Source organism: Carcharodon carcharias, chromosome 3 (assembly GCF_017639515.1).
Source record: "Carcharodon carcharias isolate sCarCar2 chromosome 3, sCarCar2.pri, whole genome shotgun sequence".
Classification (NCBI taxonomy): domain Eukaryota; kingdom Metazoa; phylum Chordata; class Chondrichthyes; order Lamniformes; family Lamnidae; genus Carcharodon; species Carcharodon carcharias.
Genome location: NC_054469.1, coordinates 61,956,183 through 61,970,467, shown reverse-complemented (window position 1 = coordinate 61,970,467; position 14,285 = coordinate 61,956,183). Strand labels below are relative to the sequence as shown.

General features: G+C 45.0%; 1 protein-coding gene across 8 annotated transcripts in view; it reads right to left on the bottom strand.

Annotated features, from left to right (window-relative positions):
• The window catches only part of nebl (nebulette), a 372,808-nt gene that overhangs the window by 99,553 nt on the left and 258,970 nt on the right, over positions 1 to 14,285 (bottom strand). For 5 of the 8 annotated variants that reach the window (XM_041183729.1, XM_041183732.1, XM_041183733.1 and 2 more), the window contains exon 6: positions 10,540 to 10,641. The exons of the other annotated variants lie outside the window; for them this stretch is intronic. In XM_041183729.1, the coding sequence (XP_041039663.1) occupies positions 10,540 to 10,641 (102 nt within the window). The remainder of the gene's footprint in view (positions 1 to 10,539; positions 10,642 to 14,285) is intronic. 8 annotated transcript variants of the gene reach the window in all.

Here is a 14,285-nt window from a genome sequence, read left to right as displayed (position 1 = left end):
TGGTCTCCAGTGGGGCTGCCATCCTACCAGTGTTGACCTCAGTGTGTAGACATGCCGGCGCTATCACCTCAGAGTGAAGGCAGACAGAATCCCCCATCATGCCCTGCAACCTAAGGAGTGCAGCAGACATCCCTTCCTGATGTTCTCGGGCTTGCCTTTGCAGCTCCAGCAACTGTGACATGACTGAGTCCAGAGGCTCGTCATCTAATTCAAACTCAGCAAATTTCTGGCCTCCAGCAGTCCTCCGAGTACCGGAGACATGGGAAGTCCCTGCCTCCACCTGCTGTGGGTCAGAAAGCGTGATCATGCTCACCAGGTTGTGATCATGTGGCTACTCTAAAGCTAGGTCCCACCGAGATGTGTGTCTCTGCGCTGGTGGAGGGTGTGGGTGAGTGCTGTGATGGGTCTTCAGGGAGGGTGTCTTCAGATTCCTCTTCAGAGGTTTCTTTGGGGCTTGATTGGAGGCCCTAGATCGTGGACTCTGTCGGCTGTTTGGCAGATGTGCCTGCGAAAGCAAAGAGAGATAATTACTGCATGGTAATGGCCTGTGAAACAGTAGACATCACTCATAGCATGGTTGCCTGATGGATGTTGCACTGCTGCATCCTCACTTGGTAGACCACCGCCGACCTCACTGTCAGCACAAAAACGGTCCAGATCCTCGCTGGATGGCTCTGTTTTCAAAGTCCTTGAGTACCTTGATTTCAGGCATTCCTCCACCGGTAAGCGACCTCTCCGTCTTGTTGTGTGCCCGCTTGTTCTGCATAAATAGAGATGGAGAGAGGGTAAGCAAGATGCCTGCCAGGACAGATGATAAGTAAGCTTGGCATGTGTAGGCAGTGAGTGGTCGCACAGACGGGATGAGGACAATGAAGGTGTGTATGAGAGAGTGAATGGTGATGTATCTTGAACTGGTAGTGAGTGAGGGCCCTGTGGATGTGTGATGGGTTCGTGAGTGTGTGTCTTAAGAGCAATGAGAAGAGTGACTTGCCTTGGCGGAACGGAGGAGATCATTCATCCTCTTATGGCACTGGATGGCTGTCCTCTTTTGCAGGGCTTTGGTGCTGACCATCATTGCTACTGCCTCCCAACCGGATTGGCGGTGTTGCTGCTCATCCTGCAGCCAGAGTCGGGGTAGAGGATTTCCATGGTAAGCCTCCACTGCGTTCAAAAGGCGCTTGAGGGATATATCATTGAACCTGGAGGCTGCAGTCTTTATGCCTTTCAGGGCCATGTCCTCTTTGTAGCAGTCATGGGCAGGAAGCACTGAGAAGTGTGCATGTGGCTGTGCTTTAAATATGGCGCCAGGCATGATGCAGCAGCATGGTGAAGGCATGGCAGGCAAATGGGAGCCCGCCCACCATGGGAACAGCATGTTTCCCGGGAATGCACAATTAATGCGGTGGGTTTGGGACAACACGGCAAGAAAAGCCACCATTGCAGCAGGCGGGTAAAACCGCACTTAGTGCAAATCTGGGACGATTCCGCCCCGATCTCTTGGCTGCCATTTCTCTCAGTGCTACCAACAATAAATTATCTGGTCATTTATTAATTTGTTGCTTACGGTACCTTGCTTTAAACATTTTGTTGTCTTTGTTTGTACAACAGTGATTACACTTCAAAAGCAACATAAGGATTGTAAAATGTTTCAGTCTTCCTAAGGACATGATGACGACGCAAGTCTTTTCTCCTGTTTATTTTCTAATAAATCAATAAATGCTACTCAAAACACAAGATAAGCATTAAAAAACAATAAACTGATCTGTCTAGTAAGCTTAATTGAAATAGGTATTACATGTCCTGGCATCACCCTTTATCAGCAACATAATTTAGGAGCTTCACATGATCCATAATTTATGCTTCTTCGCACTGGAAAAGCTGATAACACTGTTGACATGAATTGCAAAAATTAGTAAGAGGAGAAAAAGTAATTTATATCATATGTTTATTGCTGTTGCACTTTAGAATTTGTGGCCATTTTTAATGATCAGAAATAATCTAAGTAGAAGAGATACTTTCACGTTGTATCTGAAAAGCACAGTATATTGTGGCAAGTTTACCAAAAAATGGTTGTGAGATAGAAGTTGGATAAGATGCTAAAAAAGTAGCTTTGATGGCACTTCTTCATTGATTGTAAATAATTAGCAATTCAATAATTTGTCACTATAATTGATAAAAAAAAACACTTCATCCTGATCTCTTTCTGACTGCCAACATTCAAGTGAATAAAGAATGTCAGACAGCTAAATAAATAAGGTAAGGTAATGAGCAGTGACCGATTCTCCGACTGTCTGCTGCCGGCAATGGAGCTGCCGACCTCAGATTGACCAGCAGCTCACACCAGGCAAAACTTCCGCAACCAGGGTCCTAAATCATGGGGAAAGCCTGACGTCAGCCAGTTGAATGCCTGCGTGGCACTTAATTCAGTCGCACCTCCTCATGGATGGGACAGGGGATGTGCTTCAGGGAGATTAAATCCTGCTCATTAATAGAAAGCACAGTGGGGTCTCATAATCAATATTCCACAACATGTCACAACTCAGGGAAAGATGGTACTGTGCATATTTCTGATAATCAAAGATCTTGGCCAAGATTTTACCAGCCCCCAGGTGATGGGCTAGGACCTGGGGGAGGGTGGCCAGGTGGCAGTAAAATGCCAAAGAGCTACAGAGGAATGGCTCCCTGATGCAGTGCTGCCACCGGACCATTTTACTAGCGGCCACCCAGGTGGGCTCAGGATCTGCATATGGTCCCATGACAGGCCTTAACCTTTCTGAGAAAATACCTCCCCTTCTTGCAGTTTGTGCAACTCTTGATGACACTTAACATATGAACATACGAATTAGTAGCAGAGGAGGCCATTTGGCCCCTCGAGCCTGCTCCGCTATTCAGTAGGATCATGGCCGATCTGACTATAGCCTCAACTCCATATTCTGCCCACCTCCGATAACCTTCGACTCTCATATTAGTCAAAAATCTACCTACTTCTGCTTTAAAATTTTTCAATCACCGTGCCTCCACCAGTCTCCGGGAAAGTGAGCTCCAAAGATTCAAGACCCACAGAGAAAAAATTTCTTCTCATATCCATCTTGAATGGGAGACCCCTTATTTTTAAACTGTCTCTCCTAGTTCTAGTCTCTCCTACAAGGGGAAACATCCTCTCAGCATCCAGTCTGTCAAGTCCCCTCAAGATCTTATACATTTCAATAAGTTCACCTCTCATTCTTCTCATTCCTGGTGGCCAGGAGATCAGGGGCAAAATCGTCCCAGGTTTGCATCAAGCATTTGGCTTAAATTTAGGGTAAGAGTATTTTAACTAAAGGTATGGCAAGGGAAGCTCAGTCTGGTGTGTTGCATGGCCTGCAGAATGTGGGAAGTCTTAGACACTCCTGGCAAGTCTGGATGACCACATTTACAGGAAGTGCCACCGATTTGACCAGCTTGAGCGTCGGGTTTCAGAGCTTGAGCATCGGCTGGCGGCACAGCAGTGCATCCACGAGGCTGAGAGCTTTGTGGCTAGCAGATTTTTTGACGTGGTCATCCTGCAGTTTAAGGAAGTGCAGTCAGAGAAGGAATGGGTGACCACCAGTCAGAAGAAGGGAGGCAGGCAAGTTGTCAGGAAAGCCCCAGAGCGCATTTCACTCAAGAACAATTTTTGTGTGTTGGAAAATGGTGAGAGTGACGGTTCCTCTGGGGAGTGCAGCCAAAGCCCTGCTGCGCAAGGGAAGAGGAGAAAGAGAGAAAGAGCAATAGTGGTAGGAGACTCAATAGTGAGGGCCACAGGCATGTGGCCGCAGACGTGATTCCAGGATGGAGTGTTGCCTCCCTGGGGCCAGGGTCAAAGTTGTCATTGAAATGCTGCAGGGCATTCTGAATGAGGAGGGCAAACAGTCAGGGATCATGGTTCACATTGGTACCAACGACATAGGTCGAAAGAGGGGTAAGGTCCTGCAACAAGAATTTAGGGAGCTAGGTAGCAGGTTCAAAAGCAGGACCTCAAATCTCTGGACTACTCCCAGTGCCACCTGCTAGTGAGTATAGGGATAGGCGGATAGAGCAGACGAATGTATGGCTGAAGAGTTGGTGCAGGAGGGAGGGCTTTAGATTCCTGGATCACTGGCTCCAGTTCTGGGAAAGGTGGGACTTGTACAAGTCCGATGGGTTACACCTGAACTGGAACGGGACCAGCATCCTTGCGGGGGGGGTGTTTGCCAGAGATGTTCGTGGGATTTTAAACTAATTTTGTAGGGGGGTGATATACGGAGTGGGGGTATAGTAGGGGGTGATGTACAGACAAGTATAGAAGAAAAACCAAGTCAGTCTGGAAGGCAGAGCATATTTAGTCAAGTTAGGGCACAAGGCGACATGGCAAAGCTGGATGACATTTATTTTAATGCCAGGAGTTTTGCAAGTAAGGCAGATGAGTTGAGGGCAAAACAAAAATAAAAGTACCTGGAAAAACTCAGCAGGTCTGACAGCATCTGCAGAGAGGAATACAGTTAACGTTTCGAGTCCATATGACTCTTCAACAGAACTAAGGAAAAATAGAAAAGAGATTAAATATAAGCTAGTTTAAGGGGGGGTGGGACAAGTAGAGCTGGATAGAAGGCCAGTATTAGGTAGAGATAGCCAAAAGATGTCATAGACAAAAGGACAAAGTGGTGTTGAAGGTGATGATATGAATGCCGCCGGGGGGGTGAAGGGAAGATGTGTTTGATGGTGGCGTCATGCTGGAGTTGGCAAAAATGGCGGAGGATGATCCTTTGAATGTGGAGCTGGTGGGGTGATAAGTGAGGACAAGGGGGACCCTATCATGGTTCTGGGAGGGAGAGGAAGGTGTGAGGGCGGATGTGCGGGAGATGGGCAGGACACAGTTGAGGGCCCTGTCAACCACTGTGGGTGGAAAACCTCGGTTAAGGAAGAAGGAAGACATGTCAGAGGAACTGTTTTTGAAAGTGGCATCATCAGAACAGATGTGACGGAGGCGAAGGAACTGAGAGAATGGGACGGAGTCCTGACAGAAAGCGGGGTGTGAGGAGCTATAGTCGAGGTAGCTGTGGGAGTCGGTAGGCTTGTAATGGATATTGGTGGACAGTCTATCACCGGAAATTGAGATAGCGAGGTCAAGGAAGGGAAGTGTCAGAGATGGACCATGTGAAAATGATGGAGGGGTAGAAATTAGAAGCAAAATTAATAAAATTTTCCAGGTCCAGTTGAGAACATGAAGCAGCACCGAAGCAATCATCGATGTACCAGAGAAAGAGTTGTGGGAGGGGGCCAGAGTAGGACTGGAACAAGGAATGTTCCACATACCCCATAAAAACAGGCATAACGGGCCCATGCGGGTACCCATAGCCACACCTTTTATTTGGAGGAAGTGAGAGGAGTTTAAGGAGAAATTGTTCAGTGAGAGAACAAGTTCAACCAGACGGAGGAGAGTAGTGGTGGATGGGGATTGTTCGAAGAAGAAGCGGAGAGCCTTCAGACCATCCCAGTGGGGGATGGAGGTGTAGAGGGATTGGACGTCCATGCTGAAGAGGAGGCGGTTGGGGAATAGATGAGTTGAGGGTGTTGATTAACACATGGGGATATGATATCATTGCTTTCATGGAGACATGGTTGAGGGAGGAGCAGGACTAGCAGCTCAATATTCCGGGGTATATAGAATCTTCAGGTGAGACCCGGGGGGGGGGGGGGGGGGGGTGTAAAAGATGGGGTGGTGTCGCAATGTTGATCAAGGAGTCAATTACTGCAGTAAGGAGGAATGGTATCTTAGAAGGTTCTTCAAATGAAGCCATATGGTTTGAACTTAAGAACAAAAAAGGAGCAATCACATTACTGGGAGTATACTATGGACCCCAAACAAACAGTCAGGGAGAGATAGAAAGGCAGATATGTAGACAAATCTCAGAGAAATGTCAAAATAATAGGGTAAGAATTGTAGGGGATTTCAACTTCCCAAATATTAACTGGGATAGACCAAGTGTGAAAGGCTTATAGGGGGCAGAATTCTTAAAAGGTATCCAGGAGAGCTTTTTAAGCCAGCATGTAGAAAGTCCTATGAGAGAGGGGCGGTGCTGGACCTAGTTTTAGGGAACGAAGCCAGGCAAGTGGTTGAAGTGTCAGTGGGGGAGCATTTCGGTGATCGTGGCCATATCTCAGTAAGATTTAAGGTAGTTATGGAAATGGACAAAGATGGACAAGAAATAAAAGGTTCTGAATTAGGGAAGGCCAATTTATGATAAGACAGGGTCTGGCCAAAGTGGACTGGGTGCAGTTACTTGTAGGAAAATCTAAATCAGAGCAGTGGGAGTCATTCAAAAAGGAAATAGTGAGAGTGCAGAGCCAACATGTTCCCGTAAAGGTGAAGGGTGGGACCAACAAATCCAAAGAACCCTGGATGTCAAGGAATGTACAGGATTGGATAAGGAAAAAAAAAGTTTATGGTAGATACCGAGGGCTCAAATCAGCAGAAGCCCTAAACAAGTATAGAAAGTGCAGGAGAAAAAAGAGGGGGTGGGTAAAAACACCAGCTGGTAAAATAAAAGAAATTCCAAAGGTGTTTTATAAGTATATTAGGGGCAAGGGGATAACCACGGTAAGAATAAGGCCCATTAGGGACCAAAGTAGCAATCTGTGAGGAGCTGGAAGACATAGGTGAGGTTTTAAATGAGTACTTTACATCAGTATTCGCTATAGAGAAGGACAATGTAGGAAAATAAATCAGGAAGGGGGACTGTGATATGTTGGAACAAATTAGCATTGAGAGGGAGGAGGTATTAGCGGTTTTAGCAGGCTTAATCCCCAGGCCCAGATGAGATGTATCCCAGGCTGCTGTGGGAGACAAGGGAGGAGGCTGCAGGGCCCTGACATTATTTTTCAAATCCTCTCTGCCAGAGGACTGGAGGGCAGCTAATGTGCTACCATTATTCAAGAAGGGTAGTAGGGGCAAACCAGGGAACTACAGGCCAATGAGTCTAACATCAGTGGTAGGGAAACTTTTGGAAAAAATTCTGAGGGACAGGATTAATCTCCACTTGGAGAGGCAAGGATTAATTAAGGATAGTCAGCATGGCTTTGTCAGGGGGAGATCATATCTAACAAATTTTGATTTAATTTTGAGAGGAGGTGACTAGGTGTGTAGATGAGGGTAGTGTAATTGATGTAGTCTACAAGGACTTCTGTAAGGCTTTTGACAAGGTCTCGCATGGGAGACTGGTCAAGATGGTAAGAGCCCATGGGATCCAGGGCAATTTGACAAATCGGACCCAAAATTGGTTTGGTGGCACGAGGCAGAGGGTGATGGTCGAAAGTTGTTTTTGTGGCAGGAAGTTTGTGGCATTCCGCAGGGTTCGGTCCTAGGTCCTTTGCTGTTTGTAGTGTACATTATTGATCAAGACATGAATGTAGGAGGTATGATCAGTAAGTTCACAGATGACACAAAAATTGGCGGTGTGGTAAGTAACGAGGAGGAAAGCCTTAGACTGCAGGGCAATATAGACGGGCTGGTCAGATGGCAGAACAGTGGAAAATAGAACTTAATCATGGTAAGTGTGAGGTTATGCATTTTGGGAGAGCTAACAAGGCAAGGGAGTACATGATGAATGGTAGGACGCCGGGAAGTGCAAGATCCCTCTGATCCTCTGGTGTGCATGTCCCTAGATCCTTGAAGGCAGGTAGATAAGGCGGTTGAGGAGGCATATGGGATACTTGCCTTTTTATTAGTCAAGGCACTGAATACAAGAGCAGGGAGGTTATGATGGAACTGTATAAAGCTTAGTTAGGCCATATCTGGAGTACTGTGTGCAGTTCTGGTCACCACACTATAGGAAGGATGTGATTGTGCTGGAGAAGATGCAGAGGAGATTCACCAGGATGTTGCCTGGGCTGGAGTGTTTCAGCTATGAAGAGAGACTAGATAGGCTGGGGTTGTTTTCCTTAGAGCAGGGAAGAATGAGGGGGTACTCGATTGAGGTGTACAAAATTACGAGGGGCATAGATAGGAAGAAGCTTTTCCCCTTAGTGGAGGGGTCAATAACCAGGGGCATAGATTTAAGGAAGGAGTAGGAGGTTTAGAGGGGATTTGAGGAAAAGATTTTTCACCCGAGGATGAGGGGTATCTGGAACTCTCTGCCTGAAAGGGTGATAAAGGCAGGGACCTTCACAGCATTTAAGAAGTATTTAGATGAACACTTCAAATGCCATAGATAACAAGGCTTCGGGCCAAGTGCTGGAAAATGGGATTAGAGTAGATAGGAGCTCGATGACTGGCACGGACACGATGGGCCGAAGGGCCTCTTTCCGTACTGTAAAACTCTATGACTCTATAAACTGCAATGGATACAGGCCCAACCTGTCCAACCTTTCCTCATAAGGTAACACCCCTATCCCAGTTCTCAATTGAGTGAACCTTCTCTGAACTACTTCTAATGCAATGATAGCCTTCTTCAAATAAGGAGACCAAAACTGTACACAGTACTCCGGATGTGATGTCACCAACACCCTGGACAACTGCAGCAAAACTTCCCTACTTCTATTTTCCATTTCCTTTGCAATAAACGAAACATTCCATTTTCCTTCCTAATCAATTTCTTTACCTGCATAAAAACTTTTTGTGATTCTTGTACCAGGACACCCAGATCCCTCTGTACTCTTGGTGGAGTTGTCAATAACCAGGGGACATAGATTTAAAGTAAGGGACAGGAAGTTTTGAAGGGATTGAAGGAAACGTTTTTTCACCCAGAGGGTGGGGGGGATGTTTGGAACTCAGTGCCTGAAAGGGTGGTAGAGGCAGGAACCCTTACAACATGTAAAAGGTATTTAGATGAACACTTGAAATGCTATAGCATACAAGGCTACCGGCCACGTGCTGTAAAATGGGATTAGAGTAGATAGGGTCTTGATGACCAGCACGGACACAATGGACAGGTTCACGGACGAGTTCAGCAATCTCTCTATTGAAATGATATGCTGTTTTTCTAATCTTCCTGTCAAAGTGGACAAGTTCACATTTTCCCACATTATACTCCATATGCCAAATATTTCAAAATATCTCCTTAAATGTCTGCCACAGCATCTATATTGACCTTTCCCTTAATCTAATTTCCCAGTTCATTTTAGCCAGCTCTGTCTTTATGGCCTCATAATTGCCCTTAAGTTTAAAACACTCGTCTTAGATCCATTCCTCTCTCCCTCAAGCTGAAGGTGAAATTCAATCACGTTATGATCATTTCTAGCTAGGGACGCCTTCACTATGAGGTCATTAATTAATCCTGTCTTGTTGTACATTACCAGATCTAGTATAGCTGCTCTCTGATTGGCTCTAAAATATGCTACTCTAAGAAATGGTCTTGAAAACACTATGAACTCATCATCCAGGCTGCCTTTGCCAATCTTATTTATCCAACCCATACGTAGATTAAAATCGCCCGATATTATCACCATACATTTCTCACAAATTCCCATTATTTCTTCCTGTATACCCCATCCTACAGTGTGATTACTGTTAAGGGGCCTATAAAGCATTCCCATGAGTGACTTCTTACCTTTACTATTTCTCATCTCTACCCAAACTGATTCTACATCTTGATCTCCAGAACCAAGGTTAACTTTTGATATTGTACCAATGTCATCCTTAATTAGCAGAGCTACCCCACCACCTTTTCCTAGCTTCCTGTCCTTCCTAAATGTTATGCACTTTTAAATATTCAGATCCCAGTCTTTGTCATCCTGCAGCTATGTCTCTGTAATGATTATCATACCATACATATTTATTTCTATTTGTGCTGTCAATTCATCTGTTATGCTACATTCATTCAGATTCAGAGTCTTTAGTTCTGCTTTTTTAATATTTTTGCAAACTTTAACCTTATCTGCTGGTGCACTCTTAGGTTTGTACACTTGGTGCCTTCCTGCCACGCTGATCATCATTTCCCTTATTCCAACTCACTCTCTTGTCTTGTCTTCTCTATTTAATTTATCACATCTTCCCAAACTTAATCCCTTGCCCCCACTATTTAGTTTAAAGCCCATTAATTTATACATTATACACAGATTGTCCTAATGTGGTACCAAATAAATTAATATCTACTAGCAGTTTAAGTTGTATGAAAAATTTGGTTATATTTTTGTTAATAGAGAAAGGCAATTTCTTATCGGAAATTATATTTGAATTTTTCACAGGTACAGCAAATTACTATGCTGATGTCAAAAAATACTAGATATGTGTGCAGACAGCATTGCAGGCAGGAAGCCCCAAGCCTGGTCATGTGGTAGGGCATCATTTTGGCTGTCCAGAATTCTGCCTCAGCATCCTAGGCTTTATTAATAGGGGGTCAATTAATACCAATGATATTCAAGAAAAACTCAAAATGGAAATGATAAAATAGCTCAACACTCCACTAATGTCGTCCTTAATTACAAATTTTGGCAGTCAATTTTTCCTGACCCACAATCCCACAAACCAAACATGCTCACTAGAAAGAAACGCGAAAGTTAATTAAAAACAAGTTTGAGTACCATTCAAAAACAATTCCTTACATTGCTAACCAGCTTGGTGGTTTGCATGGCTTTTTTGATGTCTGGTCTATCGACTATTTCCGTGTAACTGTGCATGCCTTGTGCATCTTTCTTGTACAATACCTATTCAGAAAAAGAAAATGATTACCCATCTTACTTACACCAAAATCGCAGAATCACAGAATTTTTATAGCACAGGAGGCCATTTGGCCCATCATGTCTGTAGCAGCTCTCAGAATGAGCTATTCACTTTACGCCATTCTGCCTTCTTCCCCCTAACGCTGCACACACTTCTTTATCAGCTAACAGTTTAATTCCCTTTTTAGTGCTTCAATGGAACCTACCTCCACCAAACACTCGGATAGTGCATCCCAGGTCTTAACCACTCGCTGCGTGAAAATGTTTCTTTTTTCATATCACTTTTGTTTCTTCTGCCACTTACTTTAAATCTGTGCTTTCTCCTTCTTGATCCTTTCATGAGTGGGGATAATTTCTCCCTTTCTACTCTGTCTGGACCGTTCATGATTTTGAACTGCTGTATCAAATCTCCTCCCCACCTTCTCTTTTCCAAGGAAAACAGTCTAAACTTCTCCAATCTATCTTCATAACCGAAATTCCTCCTCACTGGAACCATTGTCGTGAATCTTTTCTGCACTCTCCCTAATGCCTTCTCATCTTTCCTAAAGTATGGCACCCAGAACTAGATGCAATACACCAGCTGAGGCCGAACTAGTGTCTTATATAAGTTCAACAAAACCTCCTTTCTCTTGTACTCTCTTCCCCTGTTAATAAAGCCTAGGATGCTGTATACTTTACTAACTGCTCTTTCAACCTGTCCTGCCACCTTGAGTGACTTATACACGTATACACCCAGGTCCCTCTGCTCCTGCACCCTATTTTAGAGTTATGTCCATTATGTTATATTGTGTCTCTATGTTCTTCCTACCAAAATGAATCACATTTCCATGCATCAATATCATCTGCCACCTGTCCACCCATTCCACCAACTTTGTCCATGTCCTTTTGAAGTTCAACACCATCCTCCTCACAGTTCACTACGCTTCCAAGTTTCGAATCATCTGCAAGTTTTGAAATTGTGCCATGTACACCAAGGTCTAGGTCATTGATGTACATCGGAAAAAGCAAGGGTCCCAACACTGACCCCTGGGAAACTCCCCTACAAACCTTCCTCCAGCCCAAAAAAAATCAATTAATCAGTACTCTTTCCTGCCACTCAGCTAATTTCGAATCCATGTTGCTACTTTCCATTTTATTCCATGAGCTATAACTGTGCGCACAAGCCTGTTGTGCAACACCATAGCAATTGCCTTTTGGAAGGCCACGTACACCACATCAACAGCACAGCCCTCTGTTACCTCTTCAAAGAACTCCAGCAAGTTAGTTAAACACAATTTTCCCTAAAGAAATCCATGCTGACTTTCCTTGATTAATCCACTTATGTCCGTGCGATTTTTAATTTTGTCCCGAATTACTGTTTCTAGAAGTTTCCTAACCACTGACATTAAACTTACAGGCCTGTAGTTGCTAGGCTCATCTTTTTGCCCTCTTTTGAAAAGGGGCATGACTTTTGCATTCTCTGCTCTTCTAGCACCAGCCCTGGGTCAAAGGAAGACTGAAAAATTATGGCCAGTGCCTCTGCACTTCCCTCAGTATCCTTTTGCATCTCATGCGGTCCTGGTGCCTTATTCAGTAAGTACAGGCAGCCTATCCAATGCCTCCTCCTCAGCAATTTTAAACCCTCCTAGTGTCTGAATTATCTCCTCTTGCACCATGGCTTGAGTAGCATCTTTTTCTTTGGTAAAGACAGATGCAAAGTATTCATTTAATACCTCAGCTATGCCCTCAGTTTCCATGTGTAAGTCTCCTGTTTCGTCCCTAATCAGCCCTTCTCCTCCTTTGACCACCTTTTACTACAGATATGCCTGTAGAAGACTTTAGCCAGAAGACTATAGACAGGAAAATTTGGAGAGCGGTCAAAAATCAATTGGCTTTTGGCTGCTCTTCGAATTTTCCCTTCCCACCCACAACAATGCTCAATGCTGGCGGGATCGGAAAATCCCGCCCTTTGAGAATCCCTTTATGTTGGCTCTTTTCATACTCTGCTTTTTCACCTCCCCTCTGAACCTTCTATATTCAGCCTGGTTCCCCATTGTATTATCCATCTGATATCTGTTATAGGCATACTTTTTCTTCTTCATCTTAATCTCTATCTCTTTTGTCATCCAGGGAGCTCTGGATTTGTGGGTGGCTTTTGCCATACCTTTTCCTTTTGAGGAAATATACTTTGACTGTGCCTAAACACTCTCTTCTTTGAAGGTAGCCCATTGTTCAGCTACTGTTTTTCCTGCCAATCTTTGACTCCAATTTATTTGTCCCAGATCTGTTCTTACCCCATTGAAGTTGGCTTTCCCCCAGTTAATTATTCGTACTCTGGATTGTTCTTTCTCCTTTTCCACAGCCAACCTAATTCTTATGATACATTATACTCTTTTAAATTACGAGACCTTAATGCAGGCTGAAACTTGAAAGCATGATGCAGGACTTTACGTATATTCTAAATAAATAAAACTTTTATATTCCTCAAAACAGAACACAGGTCAATAACAACATAGTGATGCTTCAAATTGTATCAGAGTTTTAGGTTCGCATTCAGAAACATGGACAAGGATTCTCCGTGCCCTCTGACATCGAGCGTGTTCGGTGGCGTGAGTGGGCAATATGGCACCATTTTCACGACGGCGTGAAACTAGTTTGTGATCGTCCACTCCGCCTGCCGATGGTGGGCCAGGTTTCCTGTCATCAGACGTCAGGAACCTCATTGTAATACATCAGCATATCATTATAAGGCCAGCCTGTCAGACTCATCCCACCCCCCCCCAAGCCCTCAGCTGGATTGTCCGCGAACGTCGGCAGGAAAACACGCCGATGTGTTTCACAACAGCACATAAGCGACATGCACCTCATTAACAGGCAGCACCATATCACTTTTAGGGAGACCCACGGCAGGTCTCTACTTATCAGATCAGTCATATGTGGGTAGCTTTTCAATAGCTAATGGGCAACGTCTTGCTTGGGGAAGAGGTAGAAGTTACCTCAGACAAGGTAAGAGGCTGCAGGACGAGGGCTGTACTGGGGAAGGAGGGTATCCCAGGGTGTGTGTGGGGGCACATGTTGATCTATGCAAGTGGCCCCAATGGTGAGGGCTGGGTAGGCAGTCGCCAGAGGGGATGAGGCCAGATGGACATGTGAGGGTTTATGTGCGAGAATGGCTGGTGATTCCTTTGAGCTGGCAGTGAATGAGATGCCAGCGAATGCACGATGGGCTTGAATGTGAGAGTTTAGAGTGATGAGATGATTGCCATACCCTGGCTGCAAAATGCAAGGCTGAGCTCATTCATCCTCTATCTGAACTGGATGGCCATCCTCTTCTGTGCATAATTGGCACTGATCACCACTGCCACCGCCTGCTATTCTGGATTGGTGATGCCACTGCCCATACTGCAGCCAGAGCAGGGGTAGAGGGCACCACAGTGGCCTCCATGGCTTCCAAATGGCATTCCAGCGACGCGTTATGAAACCTGGGGGTTGTAGTTTTTTTTCCTCTCGTGGATATCTTCCCTGCAGTAGTCGTGGGCTGAAAGCACTGAGATGTGTGCGAGTGGCTGGACTTTAAATGTGGTGCCTGACGTGGTGAAGCAATGAAGTGATGGCATGGCGGGCAAACGAGAGCCTGCCCGCCATGGAAA